The 27,918-nt window shown below is 40.9% G+C and overlaps 2 protein-coding genes across 2 annotated transcripts; both read left to right on the plus strand.

Annotated features, from left to right (window-relative positions):
* Positions 1-1,994: 1,994 nt before the first annotated feature.
* RB195_021786 (uncharacterized protein) lies at positions 1,995-2,387 on the plus strand (the record flags this gene model as incomplete). The annotated part of the gene is made up of 1 exon (XM_064208679.1): positions 1,995-2,387. The coding sequence occupies one exon, from the start codon at positions 1,995-1,997 to the stop codon at positions 2,385-2,387; it is 393 nt and encodes a 130-aa protein (XP_064064560.1).
* Positions 2,388-9,217: 6,830 nt separating this feature from the next.
* On the plus strand, positions 9,218-27,723 carry RB195_021787 (uncharacterized protein; the record flags this gene model as incomplete). Its single annotated transcript, XM_064208680.1, has 37 exons — positions 9,218-9,316; positions 9,376-9,494; positions 9,604-9,706; positions 9,778-9,900; positions 9,973-10,101; positions 12,326-12,433; positions 12,492-12,589; positions 12,648-12,849; positions 12,911-13,050; positions 13,114-13,252; positions 14,837-14,951; positions 15,008-15,146; positions 15,212-15,349; positions 15,407-15,516; positions 15,858-15,947; positions 20,261-20,358; positions 21,010-21,138; positions 21,195-21,386; positions 21,456-21,582; positions 21,634-21,733; positions 21,816-21,948; positions 22,009-22,134; positions 23,196-23,315; positions 23,395-23,595; positions 23,667-23,769; positions 23,826-23,970; positions 24,021-24,127; positions 24,228-24,340; positions 24,403-24,505; positions 25,303-25,452; positions 25,520-25,648; positions 25,993-26,138; positions 26,193-26,285; positions 26,349-26,407; positions 27,137-27,242; positions 27,320-27,460; positions 27,559-27,723. 37 exons carry the CDS (start codon positions 9,218-9,220, stop codon positions 27,721-27,723), a joined length of 4,638 nt encoding a protein of 1,545 aa, XP_064064561.1.
* Between the last annotated feature and the right edge of the window lie 195 nt (positions 27,724-27,918).

A 27,918-nucleotide genomic window follows, 5' to 3' on the forward strand; every position in this document is an offset into this window, starting at 1 on the left:
TGCACCGAAGCTACGGAAAGGGCTGACATCTGCAAACATTTATTCTTTCACGACAGTCACCGAATGAACATACAGCTCGTATAGACTTGCAGTGAAAGTCGACAGAGGTTTTCAACCATCAACTATTATCCCTTCGTCTTTGTAACTGAGGAAAAAATTCTTCATGAAGCTGTATGAAAGTTTCTGGAAGTTTTCTACCAAAGCAAGAATCAGCACCTAGAAACTACACCTACCACTTCAATTCTATGAACAGAAAACGAAAAAAAAGCAGAAATGCTTTCTTCGTGCTTTTTTCCGTCACTTGATTCATTTTGATTAAGATCATTACGTATGAACATCAATCAATTTTTAAAATCAAGATCTATCTTAAGTTTAACTTAAGATAGCTAAGATAGCTAACTTCCAATCGAACTCGTTGTAGAAAATAGTGCGCCGGAACGCTCGAAGCCGTATGTTCCGGGCTGTTTTTTACGGCAACTAGGAACAAATGAACGGAATCACCCTACTCCCCATAATCTGCGATTTCGTATATAAATACTCCACTTGAAATCCGTATTACATCAGATTCGTGGGGTGAGTTTTTAAACCTTTAGAAGCTTTTAAACCCTGAAGGAAATGGGGCCAGATGTTTGTCAAATATCTTCTTTAATAATATGTAACTGTTTTTTCACTTTACTTGTTTTGTTTTGCATTTTGTTTACATAAACTATCTTATATCCTTGAAGCACATATATCTTCGTGCCAGCTCCACTAATTTGTAACAGCTAGTAATATGCCAGAAAGTCCATTCGCGATATTTCTTTAGAGTTCAAATTGAAGGCATCGTATCACAAAAGCTGAACATTTTTAGTTTTCCAGAAAAAGACATCTGAACAGCTTTGATTACACCAATGTCTTCAACTTTTCACAAATAGTAGAACGATGGAAATTAGCAACTCGTATACGATTCTGTATGTGGGGCAGCTTCTGCTGCTTGTTTGAGCTATAATACTTGACTTCTTGACGTTTCACGATGATAGATCTCATCTCCTCTTTTTTGTTTTAGATTATTGGAAGCAATTTAGCGTGATCATGCACATATTCATGAACTACGCCTCTCATTCTTTCGCGGCACTCGTGGCAGAATTCCTGCACCATCAGTTACGTGACATCCTGCCTATGAACTAAATTGACATAATAGATCCACGGATCTCCATCAGTATAAAGATTACAGCCGGTCAGTTGCGAGGCTACATCCCCAGGAGATTATAGAGGCTAACCACGTACCAAAAGCGACAGTATGCCTGTCCAGAGACACGGGTGGATTCAGGGGACGCACTTCACATTTCTGCTGTGCCAGGACTGTCTCATAACACACTTGTACATCAGCTAGACCAAAATCCTGCAATAAACTGACTGGAACATGCAGGAGAGCAGGTTTATAGTCGTCTCCAACAAATTAGCTCCACCTTTGCACTCTGGGAGAACGCAACGTTCTCCGAAAACTAATGTGACTGGAAACCAGCAACCTGCCCTTGGCTTTTAAAATTAAATGTATGTGAAAGTGATAGGAAAGAGTCCTCGGACCTGTTGTAGGATGGGAATTTCATCATGATTTCATCATGTCATTCGCTTAGAGTAAACCCGTATTGTATACGTCGCATACATGTATGACCACCCTGTGGTTTCTATGTGGACATATTCCGTTCTGCTCTGTTCCCTTCTCCGTGTTCGACTTTAATAAAGCTTCTGGTCTTCGGCTGCATTGGCCAACCCCGGGCGAACTGCTGGTCAAGTCGACTCCAGCCCGGTCGAATTTCTGATGAAGTCGATTTCTGGTACAAGGACTCTAGGTCGGCCTCGAAGGAGGTCGAACCGAGTGTCAAGCTTCAAAATAGTCCCGCCTTTTTTTTGCCTGGTCGAACGCCTTAGTGGACACTCACTCGGCCCACGCAGTGAGTCCGGTCGATTTGCTGTTACTGCGGTCGCGCCGAGCACAAAACAGCAACTCCAAAATGGATGCTGAAACTCTGCGTACCATCTTGGAAGCCCAAACCAAGGGACAGCAGCAAATGTTCACTGAGCTCATGAAGCGTATGGAAAGGATGGCCTCCACTTCACACCCAGCCGTTCCAACAGCACCCGTCGCCACGGCCAAATTCGTCACAAATTCTCTATCAACACGCTTGCCTGGGTTCGTGTACGATCCGGACAATGGTTGTACATTTGACCACTTCTGCATTCAACACCTTAACGAACTGCTAGTGGTTGCCCCCCATCGCCAACGGAGTCAAGCTGCTAGTCTACCTATCCGGAATTCCTTCTATCACGATGTACGGATCGGAGACTTGGGCAATGTCGTCAGCAGAGAGGGAGAAGGTCGACCGCATGGAAAGGAAGCCGCTTAGACGGATGATTTGTTACTTTTGGCCGATGGTGTGCCATAACGAAGAACGAAGGTGGATATGGTGTACAGGCGGATGAGGCGAGGAAAACACCAACATCTTGCCCCGCCTCTAAAATAATCCTAGAAAATCGTCTTCGATTTCTTGGTCCCATTATAAGGAGGCCATCGGATCGCCTTGCCTAAGCTACCTTGCGGATGCTCCTAGAACCAAACTGGAGGAGGCCATCCGGAAGTAAAAGAAAGTTCTGGACGGAAGTGATGAAGGAAGACTTTAGGAAACTTGACATCGACAGGCAGTTCAGGTGAGACATAAGGTTTCGCAGGACATGGAACAGCGACGGATGGATAGATTCTGTGCGAAATATAGCAGAAAATCGAACAGGATGGGCTCAAATATGTTATAGGGCGGCTCACCTCGGCGAAAATGCGGATAATCCGCGTTGGGTCATAACATGAGGACGCCGTTAAAGTCAACTAAGTCAACTTTCTTTTACTTTCTTTTCTCTTCTTTCTTTTTTTTTAAAGTCAAGTCTAAACGCATAACGCAAAAATAGATAAAGGATATTTTGCCCTCATGCCCAACAACTTTTTCTACAACTCCAAAAATGTTGTAGCTTTTACCCTGTAACGTTGATAAAAGCAAACACAGTAGAATATCTGAGATAAGTTTGAAGGGAATCGACACATCCCGTAGTTTGAATATTAATGTATAGCCGGATGCTTCTGATTCTAGTAACCTCCAAAGCCTTAAGTCATTCACGTGCTGGCGGAAGTGGCAAAGTTAAAAGTTCTGGGCGTTTTTTTTTTCACTTTCTTTCGAAGACGAAATTATCATAGTCAGGACTAAACGATTGAAAACAAATGTGCGCTACCTCGTTCGATTTTTATGACAATTTCATAACTCCCCAATTGAAGAAGTCCTCGTCCTCATTGGCAAAAAACTTGACTACCTCATTTTCACAACCCTCTCTCGAGGCCACATTTGCACCATCAAGGAAATTTTCCAAATGCTCGGAAAGTTGTTAATCGTTTGGTGCCAGGTCTAGGATTGAAATCTCCGACGATAATCCGACGGGATGTTTTCATCGACAAATATGGCTCATTAAAGACATCTAGCAAAAATATTCAGAACTTTTTACTCCTCCAAGTATTTTTCAATTTTTTTCCGTTCTGTTACTTCCATCTTCACCTATTCCTGTATGACCCCTCTTACTGACTTTTCATCCACTAAGGTTGACTTCCGTCCCTATATATTTTGATGGTTAGTCGGTTGGGGATCACAAAATACAGTGGCTCAAAGGCAGCATATCACGGTATAGTCGATGTTGGGACAACAGAGTTCGGGCTGTAGATTATGACTATGACCGTGGTCACGGTCAATTTTCCCTGATCTTCCTGAAAAAACGACGTGGGAAGAGCCCTAGTTCCTACGATGTTAGAACGCACAACTCTTGAACACGCGCCGCGTCCACGAGCGAGCGGTCGAGAACCGATGAGGTTCCCCAGCAGGCTATTCAAATAAAAGCAATCAAGGGGCTGGCAAAGGAAAAGAAGCTTGTATGAAGGAAAGGGGTTTTCTAGCGTATCTCGTAGGAACTAAAGCGGTTCTTATGCTTTTTTCTAAACGGTTAGGGAGAATTGAGGTCGGCAACGCTCATACTCATAATCTACACCCCGAACTCTACAGACACCACAACGTCAATTACATGACATCCCATCTTTAAGTCCTCGAGAGATCCGCTCAGTGTCCCAACATGCTCCTCTGGCTTAGGCAAAGTTTGTTGTCCAAGATCTCAATGGTAGATAGGTTGACTAATTTGAAGCACTCTGAAGCAGTGGAACAGATGCCATAAGAAGACCCTTCACCTTCTATAAGAGGAGAACACGCCGTTTAGAACGCCACAAGAAGGACTGCAACGGGTTCTACTGACAAAAAAAAACGAAGCATATTTTCTTTTTTTATCGTTCTGACTCAGACAAATGTGTTTCCCCACTGGTTTTTTCTTGTGTTACATTGATGAATGAGAATAAATAAATGACCCAAGTAATTGTGTAAAAACAAGTTGTATGAGGTACAAATCTGCTCCTGTGCCATACGTTGGAGACCTTTGTTGTTCTTTTTTACTTCCAGAAAGACTCGCTAATCATCTCATCGTCTAGGAATAACGAGACAAGCTCATTCTGTTTCTGAAATGAGACGATAGATTGAATGAGAGCAAAATACGAAAAAAAATTACATAACGGCAAGATTCATTCTGAAACCCTGTTCTAAATTGTTTTTACCTTCATGACTTACTTGACTAAATCGAAGGGATGATATTGTCGCCTGACGCGAATGCTCGATTGTCGCCATCACTGTAGATGGTGCTGCTCAAGTCTCCGATCCTCACTTCATCACAGGACAAAGCCATATTGAACGGGTGGTCTTCGCTAGTTCATGAACCTTAGAAAGAGAAAGAGATTTCGGCGTTTATGCGCTAATTCTGTCGTCTCCACAAGACCTTCCATTCTTCTCCTCTCGAATGCTTGCCAAATTTTCCGACTCTGTTGGTGGTTCCTCACTGATCGTGCATTTCGGTTTTTGGACGTGCTTAAGCTAGGGAGGCGCTTGTAGGTACAACAAGGTGTTGAGGTGGTTCCTCTGAATTGGTAGGGTTGCCACACAAACAGCGACTCCATTAGCAGTGTTGAGAACTGGAGGACAACTCTTCATTTTGTCGCTGTGCTGTCTTGGTTAGTCAAAGGCTCTCTTCTGGTTCTTGTCCTCCAATGCCTACTCAAACTCCTTCGCTCGAGATATTTATTCGTTTTCGCTGTTCTTTTTGCAGCCGACAGCGCAGCTTCACCCCCAGACGTTTCTTCTGGTTGAAATCACCAAGACTGCGGCGGACGCATACAGAATTATATGTGGATCTTGTCTCCGCAGATACAAAAACGAACCTCTTCAGGGTATACCCGTGACCGCTTCCCTTGCAGCGTCCTGTATGAACTTTGTGAAGGAATCCGCATTGCAAAGCTTCTTCCTGATCCGCCTTCTAACATGAAGAGACACACGTTGCCGGGATTTCGTTGGGCAATCTTCGTCGTTCAGACCTGCCATGTCGATTTTCGTTTGCGGAGGAACTCCGACTGAGCAATGTTTCTCGTCGGAACGCAGTCGAGCTGGAGTTTGGTAGTTCTCATCTTTTGTTTGTGCTGCTCTTCAGGCGTCAAAAAGGTTGTTTCTCGCCACTTAAGCTGATAGCGACGATGATTCCTCTTTAGTGGTGAAGCGATTGCGAGGTCAGTCCGTTCACATAAGTCAACCAGACGGTAACCGTTATATGATGTGTGTTTAACAAGCTAATACCATTTACCTAACACTTCAGATTGCTGTTGAAGTTCCATCTTCGCGTCGATTCCGACAATGACTACCTGCTGGTTGGGTATACTAGACATCAACACATTGACATCATAGAAACCGTCTTTGTTGTTCTCTTCAGCGATCTCCGTAGTTCGCGTTCGGTTCGAAAGTCCAGCGTGACGAAACCGACGGTTGTTGACAAAGATTCCTTAACCCCTCCAGACAGATGACCTTTCAGGTTGTGGTCTTCGGCGACCCACAACTTCTTTAGGATAGAGGACAGATACTACAGCATCTTCTTCAAAGTTCAAAGTAATCTCTGTGTAATTTAACCTCATCTTTCGTTATCCTTTATTTCGCGTCACTTCGTAAACAACCTCTTTACGAGGTAGCTCTTTCCAGTCAGTTTCGGATAAAATCACCACTTACCATTTAGAAAAATTGTTCGTCAGCCCAGCACACTGCGGGCGGGACCTTATTTCGCGCCTCATTAAAGGCATCAGCCCACGAATCTGAGGTGGTACAGATTTCAGATGGAGTATTCGTATACGGGATCGTAGATTATGGAGAGGTGGGTGAGTCCGCCCATCTCTTGCTAATTGGCGTAAAAAGCGGCCCGAAAGATGCGGCGTGTGCGCACGGCTGGTGCGCTCCAATCGAACTCGTTGTAGAAAATAGTGCGCCGGAACGCTCGAAGCCGTATGTTCCGGGCTGTTTTTTACAGCAATTAGGAACAAATGAACGGAATCACCTTTCTCCCCATAATCTGCGACCTCGTATACGAATACTCCACCGAAAATCCGTACCACCTCAGATTCCTGGAGTGATGCCTTTAAGCAGAGAAGAGCAGTACACCGCCGCATCTCGCAATCTACAACTCCATCTCTAGCTTTTCCCGCGGACTCCATCGCCGCGTCAGATTCGTGGTATCCTGCCTTTAATAGAGCGCGAAATGAGGTCCCGTCCATAGTATGCTAAGCTGGCGAACAATTTCTCTGACTGGTAAATATTCTGTATAGTATATTGTATGTATTCTGTATATTTTTCAAATGATCGACTTTGAGTTTTCGTATATATATTATATATCATGATCATGATCATGATATATAATAACGGGCTTATTCTGTCACGTATGTCTGTCTGTGTGTGTGTGTGTGTGCGTGCGTGTGTGTGTGCGTGCGTGCGTGCGTGCGTGCGTGCGTGTGTGTGTGTGTGTGTGTGTCTTGCCTTCCAATGAGTCTGATGATGTGCGAAGCAGTCGTTCCAACTTCTTTTCTTTCTTTTTTTTTTGAATACTTAGCCTTCCTTTGTAATCGTTGGTTGGTGCTTTTGTTATCCTCGGTTGAAACATATAGCTGATCATACGATCCACTGGATGTGTTGGATACGTGGCTGTTCGGGGAGTCAGAGTCAGACTTATGGCACCACACTTCCGGCACTTCAGGCTCTACGAATTTGGTAGCTATCGATCGCAGGGACCGCCTGCCAGGAAAGGTTGTTGATAGTCACCAATCTCTAGAGCCCGAGTTGCAACGCCGCACGCCCGACTGTAACTCTTCCAGCATCCGAAAATCAAATGTGTGCTAGTACATGACTTCACATTTTCGTCCTTCCAGAACTTGGCCTATACTATTTGTTCACTGAAAACTCTGAAATAGAAGAAGAGACTTTCCATGCATTGGTGCTTTAACGAATTAAGAGCAATATGGCATTCCAATCAGTCCTACGACTTATTATTACTTAGTAGTATTACTTGCCAGATAGATTGAGATCAACAACGAGTCACAGTATCGACCCTCAATTGAAAGTTAGAATTTCCCAAAATGATGTAACCTACAGCACATAAAACACTTCATATGCCTGCGCCCCCGTACGTTACCCGTGTTTAGGTGAGTCGTAGGGAACCTCGATCGACAAAGTCGTTTCCTACGCTGTTTACCAGGGCATTTAGTGGAGAATTGAGCATGATCGTGTTCACTCTTGTGATCTGCATCTCTGACTCTATCCTTCCTTGGAGAGATCCCAGCATTGGCAATTTATAACATTTCGTGATATGTTGCCTTTAAACAAGTGTTTCTAGGTAGAGTTTCCAATGTCACACCTGAAAAGGGGCCTCGTTCTCTATACAAGTGAGGTACACTCCGCATATTTCATCATTGTGTTTGATACAACGAACTTCCTTAGACTCTTTCTGATCGCCTTTGTCCGTCTCCCAAGAAATCCACCGGTAAAGTGTCGTTGGGGAGGAGCCACCCAGTGGCGCACTTATTTCCCGAAGCTCTAACTTACTTTTTTTCTCTAAGTAACTTACGTTTACGTGTCATAGATCCTCTAAGACTAATGCTTAGGCCTTAGGGCACCGACTGATTTGATTATTTACTTCGAGAAGTAAGGGCGCTTCGAGAAATAATTATTTATTATTAACACCATTTTATTTATATCCTTCTCCCGGCAACTTCCGTGCTAACATGGACTATGGAACGTTGAACGCATATGCGATGCAATGAGAACTAACGTTGAACGGAAACGCATCCATACATAGACTAACAGAAGTTGCAGGTTATTTGCGCGCATCAGAAAACATTAGTGACACAAATGAAATGTCACTGAAGGGATCACACCCCTTCTCAACTGTTCATTATCAAACTGGCTATATCCAGATAATAGGGGATCCATCCTAACTTGGTGCTTAGGGGGAGTTCAAACGTATATTACAAATGTTTATTACTATATATATATATATATATATATATATATATATATATATATATAACATATCAAAAGTGGGGAAGGGGAAAGACAGCTCGTGCCAGCTGGGTGGCATTGCCGAGGAGGCGAGACTGTCCTCTCGTTAGCGGACTACCTCCGACAACACCTGGGTAAAGTGTCGTTACGGGGGGAGGGGCTCAGTGGCGCTTTTATTCCTCGAAGTAAATAATCAAATCAGTCGGGGTCCTAAGGCCCAAAGCATTAGTCTTAGAGAATCTATGACATGTAAACTTAAGTTACTAAGAGAAAAAAGTTAGAGCTTCGGGAAATAAGGGCGCCACTGAGCAAAAAGGATTTTGAAAGAACAAATGTGGCAGTCCAAACAGTCGGAAGGAATAAAGAGAGCCTGCTGATTGTAATGCTCTTGAAAACATGTAAGTGGAAATTGTTGTGCAAAACGGTTGAAAAGAAATGAGGATGTTTACTGGCAATCATCCTCGGCAAAATTGACAGACAGCGAAGGTGCTGTGCTTTAAAATAGCGCGCCGCGACGCAGCCGCCTAAACAAACCGATGGTGAGTTAGTGGCCTGTGCTTGAGAGTGGCTGATTTGACTAATTCTAAGTTTTCACTTTTTTTTGGATCAATATCTTTTCATAATTCTGTAGTATTCAGTATCAGGGTGGTACTTCTTTCTCTGTACATCGGAATGTCCCGATCCTATCAGACTTGAACCTGCTTAATACTAATTCACTTAGCGATTTTTACATATGGTTAAACATGGGTGATAGTTGGACGCGTCAAGCACAGCTTGACGAAAAGTTGGCTTTGGAGTCCATTTTTGGAAACGACGCAGTTTTTCCTCGGATGGCTTGGAAGGTTCGTAACAAAAAAACATCTTTATTTTATCAATGTTTTTAGCCCTTTTCCTCACACAGGTATGGAAGCCGCTGCAGGTTACGATACATCTGGAGCCTCATCACACTGGAGAGGAGGCAAGTCAAACATTCGTTTCATTAGATCTTCACGCAGAATGCCCAGAGTCCTATCCGAATAGGTATTATTTTGCACTATGTTTTTATACGTAGGAGATTATCCTTAGCCTTTTTCCTAATTCTACTATTATGTCTATTATCTATGTACATATTATTTGTTCTGTTTTGTAGTGTACCTTCATTGAGTGTGAAGAATTCCAAAGGTCTCTCACAAGATGATATCAAAGAGCTTCTTGTAGTACTGAATCGAAGATGTAATGAGCTTATTGGAACTGTAAGTTAGCTAGAAGTGGATTTTTATATGTGGTACTGTCGTACTTATTCTACCCACACATTCAATTTCAGTCAATGATTCTCGATCTGTGCGATGTCGTCAGTAGTTTTCTATATGAAAGAAACAAACCACCTCTCGGATCTTTCCACGACGTCATGTTACGACATAAGGAAAACCGAGATTCCTTGTTAGAGGTAGTTTGAGGAAAAATCTTCCAAAATAATCTTCACAACATGTCTTTTTCCAAGTATCTCTTCGATCTCTAGGAAGAAAAAGCGTGCAGCGAAGCACGAGAAAAGGAAGCAGTAGCGGAGGAACTAGAAAGACAACAACTCGAAGCTGAGTGGAGATCAGAAGTCTTGCAGACTGAAAGTGCAGATGAGAAAGATGTCCAGGTGACAGCTCCTACCTTCTTTATTTACTTATTTATTTACTTTCCTATTTACTTGTTTTATATATTCTATTGTGACATTGGTATATTATTTTCTCGTAATCGATACAGAAAACCTAGTTATTTTCTTAAAGGAAGCATTCGGGAAACAGCGGGTCTTCCCCAGTAGTAGTTGAGTTCTGATTTGCAAGTATCGCAACAAAAGAACGAAATAGCTGCAGATCATTTGGCCCTACATTGCAACTCTCAACAAAGATGCTAGTTTTTGTTGCTGGTAAGACCGTTTCCCTAGCAAGCCGAGGAGGTAGTTGTCGAAAGAAGTTGTAGAATATAAGTAGCGATGCTCACTCATCGTATCCATATGGAGCGAACTATGGATTGTACCAGGTAGTTCGTCCCCTGAAATTAGCCTGTAGCTTATATTCCCCTTCAAGAACATTATTTTCGACCTTACCTTATACTCTGAAAACCGTAAATCAAGTATCACAAATTAAGTATTGAGTGCGCATGGAAATCGGCGGTCACGGCTATCATCACACTTCACCGCCTTCTTGATTAATTGGTCACCTTTATTTTTGTTTTCTGCCGATCTACCATTCTTAGAAGAAAAGCATCGCTTTTCTTGCCTTTCTTTCAGCTACTTTCATTCACAAACAAGTTCTTTTTTCAATTTCAAATTTTATAATTCCATTCGCTTATAAATTAGTTCCATCAACTCATGCAAAGAAAACACGAGCACATACAGTGGAACGGGCGGTGCCTAACATTGACCTAAAGCCGGAGCTGGCGCAGTGGCGATCTCGGTGGCAGGGACAAGGTCAGCTGCACTAACCAGCTTGGGTTCCTCGTGAATGTGCCCAGAATTTGATGCTCTTGTGTTTACGGTACAACTTATGACCGCGTGAGCTAATGTTCATTGCGTAATTACGGTGGCGTGGCGTTTTTCACTCCGAGAGGCGCCATAAACAGGACGCGAGCCGAGTTTAAAGGCAGCATACTGCGAATCAGGGGTGGTACGGATTTCAGGTGGAGTATCCGTAATGGGGTCGTAGATTATGGAGACCGGAGTGGTTCCGCTCAGCTCTCCCTGAATCACTGCAAACAGCCGTCCCCTGAATGCTGTTTTGTACGATGCCTTCTATTGCAGCGCGCCACCCTTGCACACGTAACGTCCCTTACTGCGTATCGGGACAGTCCGAATTGATTTTCGACGAATCGCATGGCGGAGGCGGCGCAAGGGGCGGAGCGTTGCAATAGATGGCGTCATAGATGCAATACAGCATTCTGGAAGCGGCTGTTTGCAGTGATGCAGGGAGAGATGAGCGGAACTACCCCTATCTCCATAATCTACGACCCCGCTGCACCACCTCAGATTCGTGGTATGCTGCCTTTAAGTACAGAAGTACTGGCATGACAGGAAAGCAAAAAAAAAGATGTATGAAAAGACTTGAAAATTGTACTAGAGGTTTCAAGTAAAAATTTAAATAATTGAAATTCGTTGAGATTCCCAGAGAAGCCTCACTGCTTTATAAAAATGATGAGAGTCTTTGATGAATCAATCCACTTAGAAAGTGTTTGTCTGTTATTCAAAATTATTTGAGATTGACGAACATGCATGTAACTTATACAATGACTTGCGAGAGCTAGCCGATGTGTAAAGTCAGTGTTTTTATCCTCTTGAACAAGTCTGTTGAGCAATTTATCGAAAAATAGATAGTGATAGGCTTGGCTGCAGAGCGGTTTCGAACCATTTATCGTGTAGTCGCAACGAGACCTCTTATCGACTGTGCTACCCATCCCGGTATCTACGATGGTCTGCATCATTAGATACATTAGAAAGTGTTATGTTAGCAACAAATACTTATCAGAATTCTTTTATGTACAGTTATCTATCCACTTTGTATTTCGAAAAGAATTTGCAATCAACGTAAAACGTATTATATCGAAGTGACGATCGCGTCTTGCGTGAAGGCGTGCATTTAAGCCCTCTCCAGGAGGCGCAGCAAGTTCTCGGTTTTTTTTCTTGTTTCTCATAGTTTTTCATCATTCTTTCAGCATGATAGTTTGAGATTGCATAGAACTACTACTACATAGAAAGCCTTTTTCGATCAGCTATGCCGCTTGTATTGCGTGTGCAGCGATTACAAGTTGTTATCATTACATTTTCAAAGTGTTTGCCGCCGCTTCATTTCCTGTTACGTCAATCTCAAGGCAGGTCCTGTTTTCAGACAAAATCCACTACGTCTGTAATTGGTGGACGTGAAATCACTGCTAGTTCTCTTTCAATCACCAGACCTCATCATACGTTCTGTCGCGAATGGTTTGGTTGCGACCATGTTCGTTTTGTACTATATTCTCTAAAACTTATCATTATTTATTAATTTATTCTTTTAGGGTCAACTTTTGCTCATCTCCGAATATAAGTTCAATTCCAGTGGGTGCAAAAATACACCAACAAATATCAAAGATCCAAAATACGTCACTCTTATGAGGTGAGTGTGAGATTGAATTTTGTGCTAGCGGCATGCCTCATATCGAAATGCTGTTTAGAAAACTGGAGGAAATTGACAACTTGCGTCATTCCATTTCTAATCTACTAAAAGATGAGCAAACACTGTTACCGTATCATTTCGTGGCTATGGATAAAGTTTCTTTGTCCCCAAAATTCTTCAATGTCACAGTGTATGTGGCGCAGAAGGTCGAAGACGACGAAAAGTGTTTTATAGAGTGTGCTGATAGTATTCGTAAGGAGGTATTGTTTCGTTGCTTTCTTGCAAGTTGTTCCAGAGTTTCATCGGGGTAAATTCTCTCAGAATTTTTTGCGACGACTTTCTACCAGTGCTGTCTGTGCGTTGCGTTGCCTTCATGATCATAAATTGGCGCATGGATGTGTTGATATTCACTCACTTTGGTGTGGCAAATCGTCATTACGTTTTTCAGATTATTGTCTTAAGTGAGTTTTGCCTATTAATCTAACACATTGTGTATTCTAAATCCTCCGATTTTTCTAATTTAGAAGACGTCTTCTTAGTCTATGCGAGTACTTCAAGTACTATACTGGAAACTTGGAGCACTATAATCCCGCAGACGAAAAAAGCAAAAGAACCCATGATTTGAGAGATCTTGCTTCTCTTCTCAAGGAAATAATGACAAATGTTGGTTTGTTACTCAATTGATCTTACCTTCGAACGAAAAATAGACTAGGTGGATTTAAAAGGAGACGTTAAGGGCGTTCAAGTCCAAAGCTAATGGGTGAACTATTGATAAAAAGACGATCTCTATTAAAATAGTTTTTTTTTTCCTTGTTTGAGAATTATTCATATTGAAAGTACTGGGTTCGCGTAAAGAGGTCCCCGGCGGAATTTCGAGCTTGCCCCGGTCACGCCACGCCAGAGCAATTAGCGATGGTGCGCGTCCTAAAGAGATTCACTTTCGTTGCTACCTAAAAAGCTGACTCTGGTTGCCTACCGCTAATGATACGCTGCATCGCCGGCTAGGATATAATTCACTATCCATTAATTTGTTTGGAGAATCAGACACACTCACTGCAGTTTTGTGACGTGAGGTGATCTCAATTTTGTAATCGTATTAGAAGCAAGAGAAATCCTCACGTGAAATATGAGATAAAGATGTATCTAATTGCTTCAAATCACGTGCATAAAAACTTTCATTAAAACGGAACATTCCAGCTCTCAAAAGTAACGGTAATGAGAATTATCGTTATCCTGTAACTCTCAAACTTTCTTGTAGCCTAATTTATTTCTGGACAGAAGGACCTTCTGTATCTCTGACTTCTTGGGACTTACAGGAAGAAAAAGAGTTCAAATTTGGTTGGATTTCTAGGCTTTTTGAAGGTGATATAAAGACAAACTCACTCCCTTTCTTTATTAGAACACCATACAAAATCCCGTGAACTTCTAACGCTATTATTCTTTGACTTATTCGGTAATTTCGACAGCTCATACCACTCTTCTTTGCATATTTCCTTGTAACTCCGCCGTTTTCTGCGTCTTTGTGGCTAGAAGAACATCTAAGACAGTTGTCTGCGTCTTCCTGAACGACTGGAGAGTGACCTCTTCGAGGTATGCTCGCGTATCTGCCTGCATCCGCTGGGCATTTATGTCTCGGAGGCTTTCGCGAAGAATCCGCCGGGACCCTCCTTACCGTTCCCCGAGAGTGCTATTAGCATTAGATTACAATAACTATTATTTCTGCAAATTACTGGAAGCCTTCTGGTGTGAAGGCAAAAATCCGAATGCAGCATTCAGCGAGCGTAGTAAGGAATTAAGATCTGAGCTGTAGGTTAAGTTATTATGAATTGTAAGAACGAAATATGTTTGTGTTGAAATTTCGGCTGCAACAGGACCGATATGATTGATTTCTATCGACAATTGGCAAACTATTATATATGAAGACGAAAACTGTAACTGATATCAAGAGTATAATATAATTATGACCTAAATTATATTTGACAGAACTAAAATGCGCTGCAATGGAAAGCCACTATTTCGTTCCATTGAATATTAAATCGACTGCGACTTTTCCGTTCAAGTCATCGTCTTTTCGTGAATCACTCTCACGAAAAAAAAAACTTTCTTTTAAGTCTCTTCATGGACTAGGGCAAAAGTCTCTTTTTATGTCTGGGGTCAGCTAGATAAATATGGGATTCTCTTCGGCCGAATTTTCTTTGATTATTCTTTTTCATCTCGTGTACTCTTTTTTCACGTAACCTTGTTAAGAAAGCGTTTGTCGATGGAGAAGAATCTCTAGAGGAGCTAAAAAGCTTCATCTCCACGTGTGAGAGTGCGCAAAATATTGAGGAATTAATAAATCACCAGTATTTCAATCATGGAGGTCTTATTCTTTTTTTTCTCTCTCATTTGTATTAAACTGTTTGACATTTGTTGTAGGAGCGGTCGTATTCGATTCCTACAGCTCTTCTAACTCACATCATTTTGCTATCCAACAAAAGGATAGTAGGTTAATGAAAGATTTCATCATACAGAAATACCTTGGGAAAGGAGCTTTCGGTGAAGTTGTCCAAGCAAGGTAACTTTGCCGTTTTTTTTCTGCGGGCTTTGCTGAAAAGTTTCTTCTTTCTTTTCCAATTTCAGAAACAAGCTTGACTGGTGCGACTATGCTGTGAAGTGCATTACACTAGACCCAATGGATGATCCACTAACAAGAAGAATTACCCGTGAAGCGAAGCTATTTTCAAAGTTGAATCATCCCAATGTGGTTCGGTACTTCAAGTATGGTTTCATGTTTCACATAGAACAATTTGCAATGTTGAAATTTTTCCGTTCAAGCGCATGGATCGAGACTGTCACAACAGCTCATACGAAAAGATCCACATTTTCTCCTGCTAAGAGTTCTATTTTTTCGGCCGAACGCATCAAGAAATTTGAAGTGGAGGACGGTTGGTGTCTTAATTTTATTGCAGACTTCACTTGTCTTAAGATTACAACGGTCATCTTTGTTGCTAAATGCAGTGATTATGTAATCTATTCACTTTACTCTTCCATTTAACAAAAATTCATTTCGTTAGGTCTATGCCAGTTGTACACTGAATTTTGCTCTAGAGGATGCAGATCGGCGACAAGTGCCATCTACTACATTGTGAAATTTGATTGGTGCCCAGCTGTTGGACAAAACAGCTGGCTTCTCCATACCTAGGAAGAATGGATTTGAAGACTACAATGACATGCAATCACATGATCATTCACATCCCATTTAAGCAAGAAATGCCACATTTTCTAGATTCGCTTCTGGCAACACGTCTTAGAAATCTAGAGGTCGCTGCAGGTGGACTACTGGTGGATGCAAATGAGTGGACTGCGAGCTGCAGAGGTAAAGATTTTAGGTTAAGTATCGAACAAAATTTAGCAAAATATTTTAACTAAGTTTCCGGACGTATGTTCAAAGCGAAGGTACGAAATTCTGAGATAAATAACTGTCGTGGAAGAAGCTCCGTCTTTTCTTAATCTACTACTTATAATAACTCTCCAAATATATATACTCTTCAAAATTCTCTGTACACTTATAAATTTGTAAGTGATGTGTATCACACTTATGAGTAGGATTTATGCTGGCTGGAAAACAGTAAAATAGATGTATTATCGATATTTGGATCCGCTATCGGCGGATAGATGTGTGAAGAGTATTAACATACGGGTTAAAGGCATCACTCCACGAATCTGAGGTGGTACGGATTTCAGGTGGAGTAATCGTATACGGGATGGGAGACTACGGAGAGGGGGTGATTCCGTCCATTTCTTCCTAATTGCCGTAAAAAACGGCCCGGAAGATGCGGCGCCGCACAAGGCTGGCGCGCTCCAGTCGAACTCCCTGTAGAAAATAGTGCGCCAGAACGCCTGAAGCAGTATCTTCCGGACCGTTTTTTGCGGCAATTAGGAAGAAATGGACGGAATCACCCTCCTCTACATAGTCTCCCATCCTGTATACGAATACTCCACCTGAAATCCTTACCACCTCAGATTCGTAGAGTGATGCCTTTAACAAAGCTTCTGCACTAGCAGCGAGAACAGTAGTTTTGTTTGTTGCAGGACCGAATTCGGTTGGCAACTGGCCATTTACGCGCGACCCTTGCAAGGATTTTAGAAAGCTCTACTCATGTTGCTTAAATGCATACATATAAAAAAAGTTGCTTGTTTTCTATTGTGCATTAATCATAGTCTTTTGGGCGTAAAAAGTTTATTCCTTAAAAATCCACTTCTCTTCCTGAATTTTATGATCATAGGTGCGATAAGGAGGAGCCGGCCCCCTCCTAGGTGAAGGGTCTTGCCCATATTGGGCAGCCGAAAGTGAAGGGGGTCAATGAGACATATATTTAGTGAACTTTAAAGAAATCGTCATCGTCAATGGGGGGGGGGGGGGAGGTAGCGACGGCGAAAATAAGTTTTTCTTATTTTAATTTTTTCCTATTTTCTATGATTCCGTAGGAAAAAACATCATTTATTAACACATTTTTAAATATACGTATGTATATATTTATACATCTGTTTACTGGGCCCCTCTGAATTTTCTCCACAAGTAGACGGGAAAGCGTATCTGAACAAAGTCAGTAAAGCAAAGAAGAGCAGGAAACGATTTCAAAAAACTAACTATGTCGATGAGTAGAAGTAGAGTTGTCCAAAACCAGTGAAGCAGAACATTTGCAGACGGTGGCATTTCCCCTCTAGGGACTAAAGGTAGCGTTGAAGCTGCTTCTTCTAGAGTGCACACACTTTACTATTCGAGATAAATAAAATAAATATTATAATAAAAAGAATTACAAAGCACATGTTCCTAACGCTACACACAGCGAAAGAAGAAGGAAATTCCTATAAGGAAGTTGCAAAGAAATGAGTCAGAAAAGAGCCTCAAGCAACGCAAAACAACTAGTCACATTATCACCTCAACGAGCAAATTTCGCCCTTAATAACTTAGTTATTTGAAAACCTAGAAATGGAGTGAAGGTACATAACTGCCCTAACTTCCCTTGTTCTATACAGAAATTATCTGACCGGATTGAGCAAATGTGCCCCGAACTCTAAAAAGTCGTTGTTATTTTGCAGCTGAAAAAACAGGTTTTTTTCTAAATAACTCGCTTAGTTGGAAACCTATCAATAGAGTGAAGGGGACATATTCGCTCTAGAATTTCTCAGTCTATACAAAGGTAACTCGGATGACCTGCAGAAATGCGTAGTTTTCTCAAAGAGAGAGGAGGAGCACGCTATGTCACTTTTGTATATCGATGTCTCTCGAAGAAGAAGAAGGTCTGTACAAATAAAGGTGGACAACTCAGAAAGGTTGTTTCATAGTACTCATCGACAAAAGAATACCTAAAAACCATTTAAATAATTTAATTAGTTGAATAGTTGTCCTAAACATTGTAAAGAAGAGAAGGGCTCATAAGCCAGCAGATAGCATTAAAGGGAGATTAGTCATATTAATCAAGAGTTACCAGAACAAAAAATTCATTTTTGGCAGCGGAGAAATTACTTATTCGATGAAGAGTAACAACAGTAACAGCATAATACGCATTTTCTACTGAATCGTATTTAAAGAGAAAGTATGAAGATGAATAAACAACATCGGTACGATGGAGCAGCGAGGACGAATGAGCAACTTTAATTACGAACTAGAAAGAAAAAGAGCACTTATATACGTCATATATGTTATATATTATATTATATATAGTTCCTGGCGGAGTTCCCAAAGGAGTGCGGCGTGATGAGTTATCACGAGCAGCTCTTGCACATACATTACTATTTCAGATATTACAAAATCCAGACTAAACTGCGTGGATTAATTACAATATATTGTAAAAGAGGATGGAATTCGCTACAAGTATTTGCCAAAATACCGGACTAAAAGAGTTTTTAAGTTGCAGAAATTCACTGTATCTATCTTCGAAAGCACTTATCTTCTTAAATAACTCAGTTCTTTGAGAAAGCTAACAGTAGAGTGAAGGGTACATAACGCACCTACATTTTCTGCTCTATACAGAGCATACTTGACCTGGTTGAAGAAATGCGTCGCAAGCTCAAAAAAATCGCTGCTTTTTTGCAGCCGGAAAAACAGGTTTTTTCTAAATAACTTGTTTATTTCAAAACCTATCAATAGAGTGAAGGGGACATATTCGCTCTAGAATTTCTCAATCTATACAAAGGTAACTCGGTTGACCTGCAGAAATGCGTAGTTTTTTCAAAGAGAGGGGGGGGGGGGGAGCTCCCCCTCCTATGCTTAAACATTAGGCTCGGACTGTTGGGCCGGAGAATCTACAACTGCGCGTGCTCTTCCCCCTCCGTTTGATTGAGACAAAACCTTTCCTTAACATGTTATATATTTTCAGATAGAGCGTAAAATGCGGATTCCTTTGGTATACAATACTTGCCTGTTCGTTTCGAGTAGGTAGAAAACGAAGCAAGAAACTTATAAATTTGGTAATTTCAATCTCCATTTTCAGGTCCAATTTTTTCTCCTTAATAGTCAATGTGAAATAACAATTTTGCTACCAGTTTGTAGAGAAATTTCTCATCTATCTCTGCATACTACCTACTTTTGAGTTTCTTGTCCTCCAACAAAGTACTGGCTTCAGAACTGAAAACACTCAATTTTTGATGCCTAAGTTTAGGCGTCAATTTCTCAGCGGACACGAAATCACAATGAAAATGTTGTACACCATTAGATCCGCCATGTTCTAGGGAATCTCTAGAAACCCTTCACTGCTAGGCGGTTTTTCCTCTGGACGGAAATATTAGCTGTATATTTCAGCGAAATTCTGTTGCTGTAAAAATCACGCTCTAACTGCACATTCTCGCTCTGTTGCTGGTTCCTTCTCGGTAATGTCTCCTTATTTAGTAGCTTATTGCAGTGTGATTTACTGGGATACCTCTACCTCAGTGTATTATCTCTTTTTTGATTTCTTGCTTTTCAAAAAAGTAACGGGCTCCAAACTGGAGACACTCAATTTTTCATGCCTAATTTTGGACGCCAATTCCTCCGCAAAGAACGCATAATGAATGTGATGTATACCGTTCGATTCGTCACGTTCTGGGGTATTTCAAGATACTCTTCACTGCCGTGTGATTCTGGAGCAAACTCTAACCGTACATTCTCGCTCTGTTGCTCGGTAGTTCCTTCTCGGTAATGTCTCCTTATTTAGTAGTTTATTGTAGTGTAATTCACGCGATACTGTGATCAGAAGACAGGTAAGTCACTAAGATTTTATTCTCATAGTTAATATTATTTTATTTTATTTGGTAGTTATGAATGAATATTCCTTCTTTTCCGACTTTTCCGTCGTCCATTTGCTCTTACTTTGAAGAGAATACCTGCAATGGAAATATTCGACTTTCTTACATCTCTCAACATGTTAAACTGTCTACCTTTTTTTTCTTTTTTCTCGTGGTGACCGTGGGTGCAGCTCAAGTGAAGGGGGCCCCTTCGCTAACCGTCCAAAAGTGAAGGGGGGTCGGAGCACCGGCTCCGACTATCGCATGTCTGTTTATGATCTTTCCAAATTCTTTCTACATTTCATTAGGGGCGCTAAGGATGGCTAGTACTTATTCAACATTATAAACCTTCCATTAACGAAGATGGTGTGTCATGAGTTGTTTTGTTTTGCTTTTTGATGATGATGTCGTCTTTTACTTCAGGACCGGAACCACCTTCGTCCTCAGACGACAGTAGTGATGGTGAATCCTGTGACTCAAATCGTTTCGCTCCTCCTACATATTCAAATTCTGACAGTGTCGTAAGTTGTTTTTTTTTTTTCAAATTCGGCTTTTTTCCTCAGCACGATTTCTCTATTCTTCTATGATACATTTGGCGCGTGATGTTTGCTTTCTACTTTCGGTACTTGTAGTAGGTCGTTTTATATCGTTCGTCTTTTTTCATTCTTCTTCGTTTATCATTGCGTTCACCTTTTTAGCAAACATTTTGTTTTTGGCCTATTATTCTTCATTTATTGCTTTGATCTCTTCGCATGTCAGCGACATGTTTCACTTGTCCCGTTTTCATTGTATCACTCTTCTTAACATAGTAAATAGCACCGATAGTTGTGTTTGACAATGTGACTTTGACTAGCGTTTTATAAGTTCGGCGCCTAATAAGGAGTTGATGCATCAGACAAGGAAAGAGGGTAAATTTTGGCAGGAGCTCAACTTTTGGATAAAGGAGCACAAGTCCAAGCACATGAATAGTTCCGTATGTTAGTCTGACAAGTTCTAAGCCTACCTTGACATTCTTTGCTTATCTCTGTTTATGAGGAGATGAAAGTACTGAGTCGGCAAAATTGAGAAACTGTGAAAAATCAGGGAAAATGCAAAGACGTTTCACGCTATTGTGCTTTTCGTTCGCTATCAAAATGTGTCCGAGGTACTGAAGTGTTTCGTTGGCTTTTTAGAGTGTTCTATTCGAAAATGAAAAGATTTCTGGAGGATCCTCGAGCAGTTCTGCGATAAAGCCTGCTGATTCAAGTCCTGACAAGGAAGAATCACCGCCAATGCCAAGTGCGCTTTCAAGTACTGATAGGGTAGGCTGTTGAAAGTATCCTTCAATGATCTATTTTCTACCCGCTGCATTCTTTAGCGTGCATCCGGATTTCCTTTGCGCGTACTGTACATTCAAATGGAATACTGCGACGGTGGGACTTTGAGAGATTGGATAGAAGACGGTGACCTTCGCGGAAACCCGCGTTTAATATGGAGACTTTTTGCTGAAATACTAACTGGATTAGACTATATCCACCGTCAAGGAATGATCCATCGTGACATCAAGCCGGTGCGTCAGATTCATTGAAATATGTTGTCTTCTTGCTGTTATTATTTTCCTAACATCATACTTCTTCAGATGAATATTCTCTTAGACAGTGAAGGACACATCAAAATCGGGGACTTCGGATTGGCGACCAGAGATCTTTTCCTCAAGAAAACACAGACAACGGCGTGTGTATCTGCTTCCGTAGGCATAGAACAAGGTTGTGAATAAGTTGTTGTGTAGGAGGATGCTCATTATATCCATAGTTTAGCTCTACTAACAAAAGATATTGGGACTGAGATGTATATGGCGCCTGAATTGAGTGATATCAAAAATTCTGAACCATATACCGCTAAAATCGACGTTTACAGGTATAGCTTCAGTTTGAAACTTGTAGTTATTTCTCAAAAACATGTTATTTTTGATAGAATTTGTGAGAGAGATGTATTTCAGTACTGGAATTGTTCTCTTTGAGATGTGTAATCCTCCGTTTTCTACGAAAATGGGACGCCAGCGTATTATTGCTGACCTAAAAAAATCAATGATTTTCCCTGAAAATTTCGGAGAAGGTTTTAGTGCAGTACAGGTTGCATTTTAAATGAGTTTTTTCTTTGTTGTTGTTTTCTGCATCGTTCTGTTTTTATAGGCAAAACACGTACGTCATCTCATCGAATGGATGTTGAAACCAGACCCAACTGAAAGGCCGACTGCCGAACAGTTATTACGGGACGATCATGTCCCTCTCGTGGATATCGAGGACAAGCAGTTTAAGGTTCCTTTTCAAGATATGTGATCAGTAATCAGTTGAATGGAGCATATCAGGATTTGACGGTATTTGGATCTCTCCAATAGATATAGGTGGGGGTGCAGTTCATCGTTATAGAGATTACGCTCAATTCTGCGTAGGATTTCACTAGGAGACGTGAAAAACAGACCTGGTTGTACCTCCTCCTCCGTACGATGCAACTTTTTACGCGATAAATTCCCTCGTCGTCTGCGCCCACAGTCTAACTAATGTAATTCAAACAGACAGCAAAGCAGAGGCTCCTCAGCTGCAGGTGCAACCAAAGCCGTTTCATACGTTTTTCTGTGGGCTGCTACTGGGAATTGAGCATGATCACGTCCATTATTCGTGAACTACACCTCTACCCTCATGTACAGGGTATCCGTAAATAGAAATGTGAAATCTTCAAATAATGGAAAGTTCTCCAAGTTTCTTACCTATTCATTTCACGTGGATGTGGCTTCCAATTGTTGCACTACATACATCTAAACGATGCTCAAGTTCTTCCCACACATGGTTAAGGATGCCTGGTATAACACAGTGAATAACATGTGTTATTCTCTGTAGTAAATGATTATTGTCGTTGATACGTTAACTGCACACATATTGGTTCACATAACCCAACAAGTCGAAGTCTAAGAATGTCAGATCGGGGGATCGTGGTGGGCATGACTTGAAAGAACCCTTGACTATCCACTCGCTGGAGGAATATTGTATCCAGAAGTTTGCGTGCACACACGCTTGCTTATCATATTACGGAAACTTGGATGGTTTCCCCTTTATTTTTTCGAAATTTCACATTTCTGTCTTGTTTTGTTGCTTTTTTGTGACAAAAGTCAAAAGCGCACCATGACTTTACGGACACCCTGTATGCGTGGTGAGATGCCAACACCGTCAATTTTATAATACACAGACATAAATTTTATGTCTTTTTGATGTTATTTTTATTATTATATTATTTTATGTTATTTTTCTTGATCCTATAGTTACTGTATCATATTAACTATGGTAATTATTCCTCTTCGTTGATTGACCATGTGTTGTCTCAGAAAATATTCACGCAAGCGCAAAAAACTCGAAATCGGCTCTATCACTGGATGGTTAATGCACTTGGGAAAGAGGTGCTACCCGCAGCGCGAGCTTACTGTTACGATCAGGGCATCTGTAAGGTAGGAAACTCTATTTGAAATTTTTGGTAATGAAGTTATAATTATTGAATCATTGTATGTGTATCTATTTTTTTAATAGGAGAAATTTACATGCTCTCGGGACATATACGTCGCTCGTTTGATGGACGAGCTCGCTTCCATTCTACGGATGCACGCATTTGTCCCACTGAACACGCACCTTCTTGTCCCACAATCGAAGATCGCACTAGACTCATGCAAATCAATGTATTCCAAGCCAGCAGCAATGGTTGACCCACATGGTTACGTTACTATGCTTCCAGTGCGTCCATTTATTAGCTGTTCATCTATTTTGTCGTTCACATCCTCATTAGAAGAAAAAAAACTTTCTAGATGGATCTCCGCCAAAATTTCGTCCGATTATGTGCGAGAAACTCTATTAATCGGATCAAACGTTACGTATTCGATAGGGTGTATGCGAACAAGGATACCAATGGTCCTCCTCCTTATCTTATCATGTATTTCTTGTGCGCTTCAAACTTGTCATTTCAGAAGACGTCCATCCATCTGAAGAATGGGAATGCTCTGTTGATTGCGTCGGTTTGGCCACTTCTGCGAGCACGCTCTCAGCAGATCTCCTTACCGTCGTTAGTGAAATCCCCTACAAAATTCTACCCGAATACAAATGTACTCTAAGGTAAATCTTGTGTACTTGTCTTGGATTCATTATCAATTTACACGATTTAGCATTGGGCATATGAGTCTGATAGAGGCGGCTCTCATCCATGCAGGCATCAAAAACGAAAAGAAGGAGATCGTGCTTGAATCCATGCAGTCCCGCGAATTAAACTTTAGTATCTTTTGACGTTTTGTTGTTTTTTCTTGCGAATTTTTATTTCACAATGAAATCTGTATACGATATTACCCTCATATCTAATCTTTGTGACTTTCCAGTGCCTATTCCTGTATCAAAGGTTATCGAGTCAGTGGGAGATCTTGTAGGAGATAGTAAGAGTCGATGCTTCCTTGCTGCATTGCCCAAAGCATTTCCGATCTCTGTTTTCAAGGTGTGAGGTTTTTGTAGTTTTTTTTTTCCCAAATTTCTTGATGGATCCATTTTCATTTCCAGGATAAGTGTAAGAGTTTGCTTCACTCTAGAAACAGTAAGGTCAAGGATGCTGCTAACGTGGCTATTTCGGAGATGGAACAAATTGCGGAATTGCTCGCTCATGGTAGGTTACTCTTTGAGTTTGAGATCTATCCTCATTTTCCTGTTTGAGATTTTGACATGCGTGCTGAAATCTCGTCGAACCTCACCTCTTCTACACATTAGACTGTCTTCTTAATGCTCTCCGAGTGCAATTCAGAGCGTTGCGACAAGTAACACTCCACGAACCAACTTGACGCGCTTAATTTCCCGAGCGACAATCAGGGATTGTTTTACGCCGCCTGAACTTCCGAAATGACACAATCTTCGCAAAAAGTGTGTGAGGACGCTTTCGCATCGTCGCCGTTCCCCTCTCTCATTTGACGCAGCGCGTGTAACAAAACTTCGAAACTTGCTTTAGGTCTTAAAAGTGGGGTTTCCGTCTTCTTTAATGAACTTTGCCTTAGTGGAAGTTCATTATATTGCAATAGGTTTGAAAGTTAAAGTCTCTTTTTGGTCAAACCTTGTTTTTGAATAATTCCATCTTTTGATGGCAAAAACGCTATGTATATGGGATTTTCATAAATATGCTGTGATGGTTATTTTCTTAGGATTTATCTTCTTTGTTCGCAATCTCTTTCATTCATGAACTAAACAATTTTCTTACAAGAATTTAACAGTGTCCGATGCAGTACATTTTATAAGATTTGTATATGATTTGTATAAAGGATATTTCATAAACATATCGAACCTTGTCTCATTCTTCCAAACCCATCGCGCCATCGAACTTTTCCTGAAGACAGGTGTAATTTGAAAGTCTCACTCCAGGAAATAAGCGGTACTCTTATGTTTTGGACGGACTTAAGACTTGTTTATTTTTAGCTTCTAACGCCAAAAATATCGATATAGTTTTTGATGGAACCATCGTATATCGTCCTTCTACATTTGCTGACGGGATAGTGTTCGATTTGTCTTGTACGTTGCCCAGCACAAGGAAACGTGGCACTGTAGATCTCACAGTCCTCGCAGGAGGTACGTTCCATTCTCCTTAATAACTATTCATTAAAAACTCTCCTTCATTTCTGCAATGTATTTCTAGGGCGCTACGACAGTTTGCTGAAAAATGAGCTGCATCCGCAGGATATTCGACCTGCCCATTCTCTGTGCCTTGTCGGACTTTCTATTTCATTAAATGTCTTGGCCGATATCAGAAGGAAGTTGTCTAACGGTAAATATTTTCTTATGGCGCGGGTGTGGCGCAGTTGGTAAGAGGTTCCGTTGCGTCTGTACTGTTGGTCGATGGTTCGTAACCGCCTTAGCGCTAACCAATTCTTTCATCCCTTAGGAATCAATGAATTGGTATCAAATTTGTGTGGTGGATAAGAACACTGACTTGATGAATCGGGCAGCTCTTCAAGTCATTATACAGGATAGACACGCGTTCGATTCTCGAACAGTTCTCAGTTGAAGTGAACACTTTGGCGCCTCCCAAACAGATTGATTAATGCGACACACACATTTTAAATCCATTATTGTTGAAACACGTTACAGGTATGACCTCTTTCATTTCAGAGAGCCCTATCGTTTGCGATGCTTTGGTGTGTTCATACTCAAAACCATTGCTGGTGGAGAAGTTTGAACTCGCAAATTTACTTCGTGACTCAGGAGTACGCACAGACATTATGCATGAACCGGTTTCTTCTGTTCCTGAAATTCTCGTATGTACTTTCCTCAGCCCTCAAAGTTTTTAGTTTAGTAAACTTTCTTTGCAGGAACACTGTGTGCGAAGCAATATTGAGAATCTTCTGGTCGTGTTTGGTCCTAGCGAGGTGCTCGTAATGAACAATGCTATTGATCACGGGAAGGTTCGTAAAATTCACTGTTCATTATATATTAATTTAGATTTTAAACGTTATTCTTCTTAACAGATGACATTCACGGCTGCAGTAGACCGTCTAAAGAAGAAAACTGATGAACCAATTCACAGGTGCGCATTTTCATGCATATTTTATTCTTCCTACTGCTGAGTGACGCCAAGAAGCAGTCATTTGTTTTCAACCGGTTCTGAAACGGATCAGAAAATCTGGCTCTTATTAGAGCATTTTTCGCTCTCGAAATTGTCATATAGCTTACATAAGTTGCTTGAATAAAGGCGAAGTTATGTCTTGCTCAAGAGGAGTAGGTGAACAGCTGCGGTTCATACTAGGATGTTGCTCACCGGTTCATTGGTTTTTCATTTTGCAACAATTATTATTTTATTCATCAAACAATTAGTTTATATACTTAATTCTGAATTTTAAACTTTCATTATTTTTTATGGGGAGATACAGGCCGGAAAAGTGGGTTGGCCTGGACAAAAAAGTGGTTTTTCCCAAAGTCTTTAGGTAAAATTATATTAAATTAAAACTCATGTCGAAGCTAATTCATTAGGAGAAGTTTGTATAGAGATAATGACAGATACTGATACTTAAAAATAAGTTGTGTTTGGTCACTAGTCGAGGGGAAAACACATAAGAAATGTTTCGACCCGTTCTCAAGAAGAAAAGCATTACCTGCTCTTACCCAACCACTCTCTGAGTGCTTATGCAATAAGGAGAAAAAGAAAGTATAGCTTCAAAAGAAAATTGTAATTGGAGAAAACTGCTATAAATTTACATTTTGAGGCTGTATATAGGCTGTGGCAGTTCTTGTGAAGAGCATAGTTTCGTCATTTCAGGAACCAACTACCGGCAGTTCCTCCCTCACCCGCTACATTTGCGAACTGCATCGTTGTTTATGCAACCGTTGAACGTCCAGCACTTAATACTAAGAAGAAAATTGAGGTATTTCTTTGTTCATAGTTATAGCAATATACCATTTACTTAAATACAAATAAAAGTTCAATCTTTTGTCCATTCAGAATCAAATTCGAGTTGGACTAACAAACACTTTTTCCCAGTTTTCTTCTTCTGAAAAGATTACTCTATTAGTAACCTCTCTTCCTGGTGATCTCATTAGATCTGTCGCAACTTCTATTAATAAGGGGATGACTCTAGACGAGGTATGTTTCCTTTTTGTTTAACATGGAGAACTGCTAGTTAATCTTTCTGAAATTGACAACGTTGTTTCGTTATCCCCACTAATATTATTCTGAGTCAGCTTATTCGCGTATTTGACACAATCTGTAAATCAAGCAAGAGGTCCAAGGAAGATATGGAGTGTTTGTACGAACATATGAAGAAGATTTTTGCTATCGATCGCAAGACAAGGTCATCGGTTATTATCTATCGCATGCAGGACGGATTTTTCAAAGTTATTAACTAGCTTTTTTTGTTTAGAAGTTTTCTTTTGCTCTATATGGCGCAGTAGTATTTGTGAAATTCTAAGATTTCTATGAGATACATATTGTTTTTTTAAATGTGATGTGGGTCTCGGCAAGTGTTCTTTCGTAAAAGAAGGGTCAGTTCAGCCTGTGGGCTGGCGGGTGATTTGTTCATATATTTGTAAGAAATTAGCTAG

This window comes from Necator americanus, chromosome X (assembly GCF_031761385.1).
Source record: "Necator americanus strain Aroian chromosome X, whole genome shotgun sequence".
Lineage (NCBI taxonomy): Eukaryota > Metazoa > Nematoda > Chromadorea > Rhabditida > Ancylostomatidae > Necator > Necator americanus.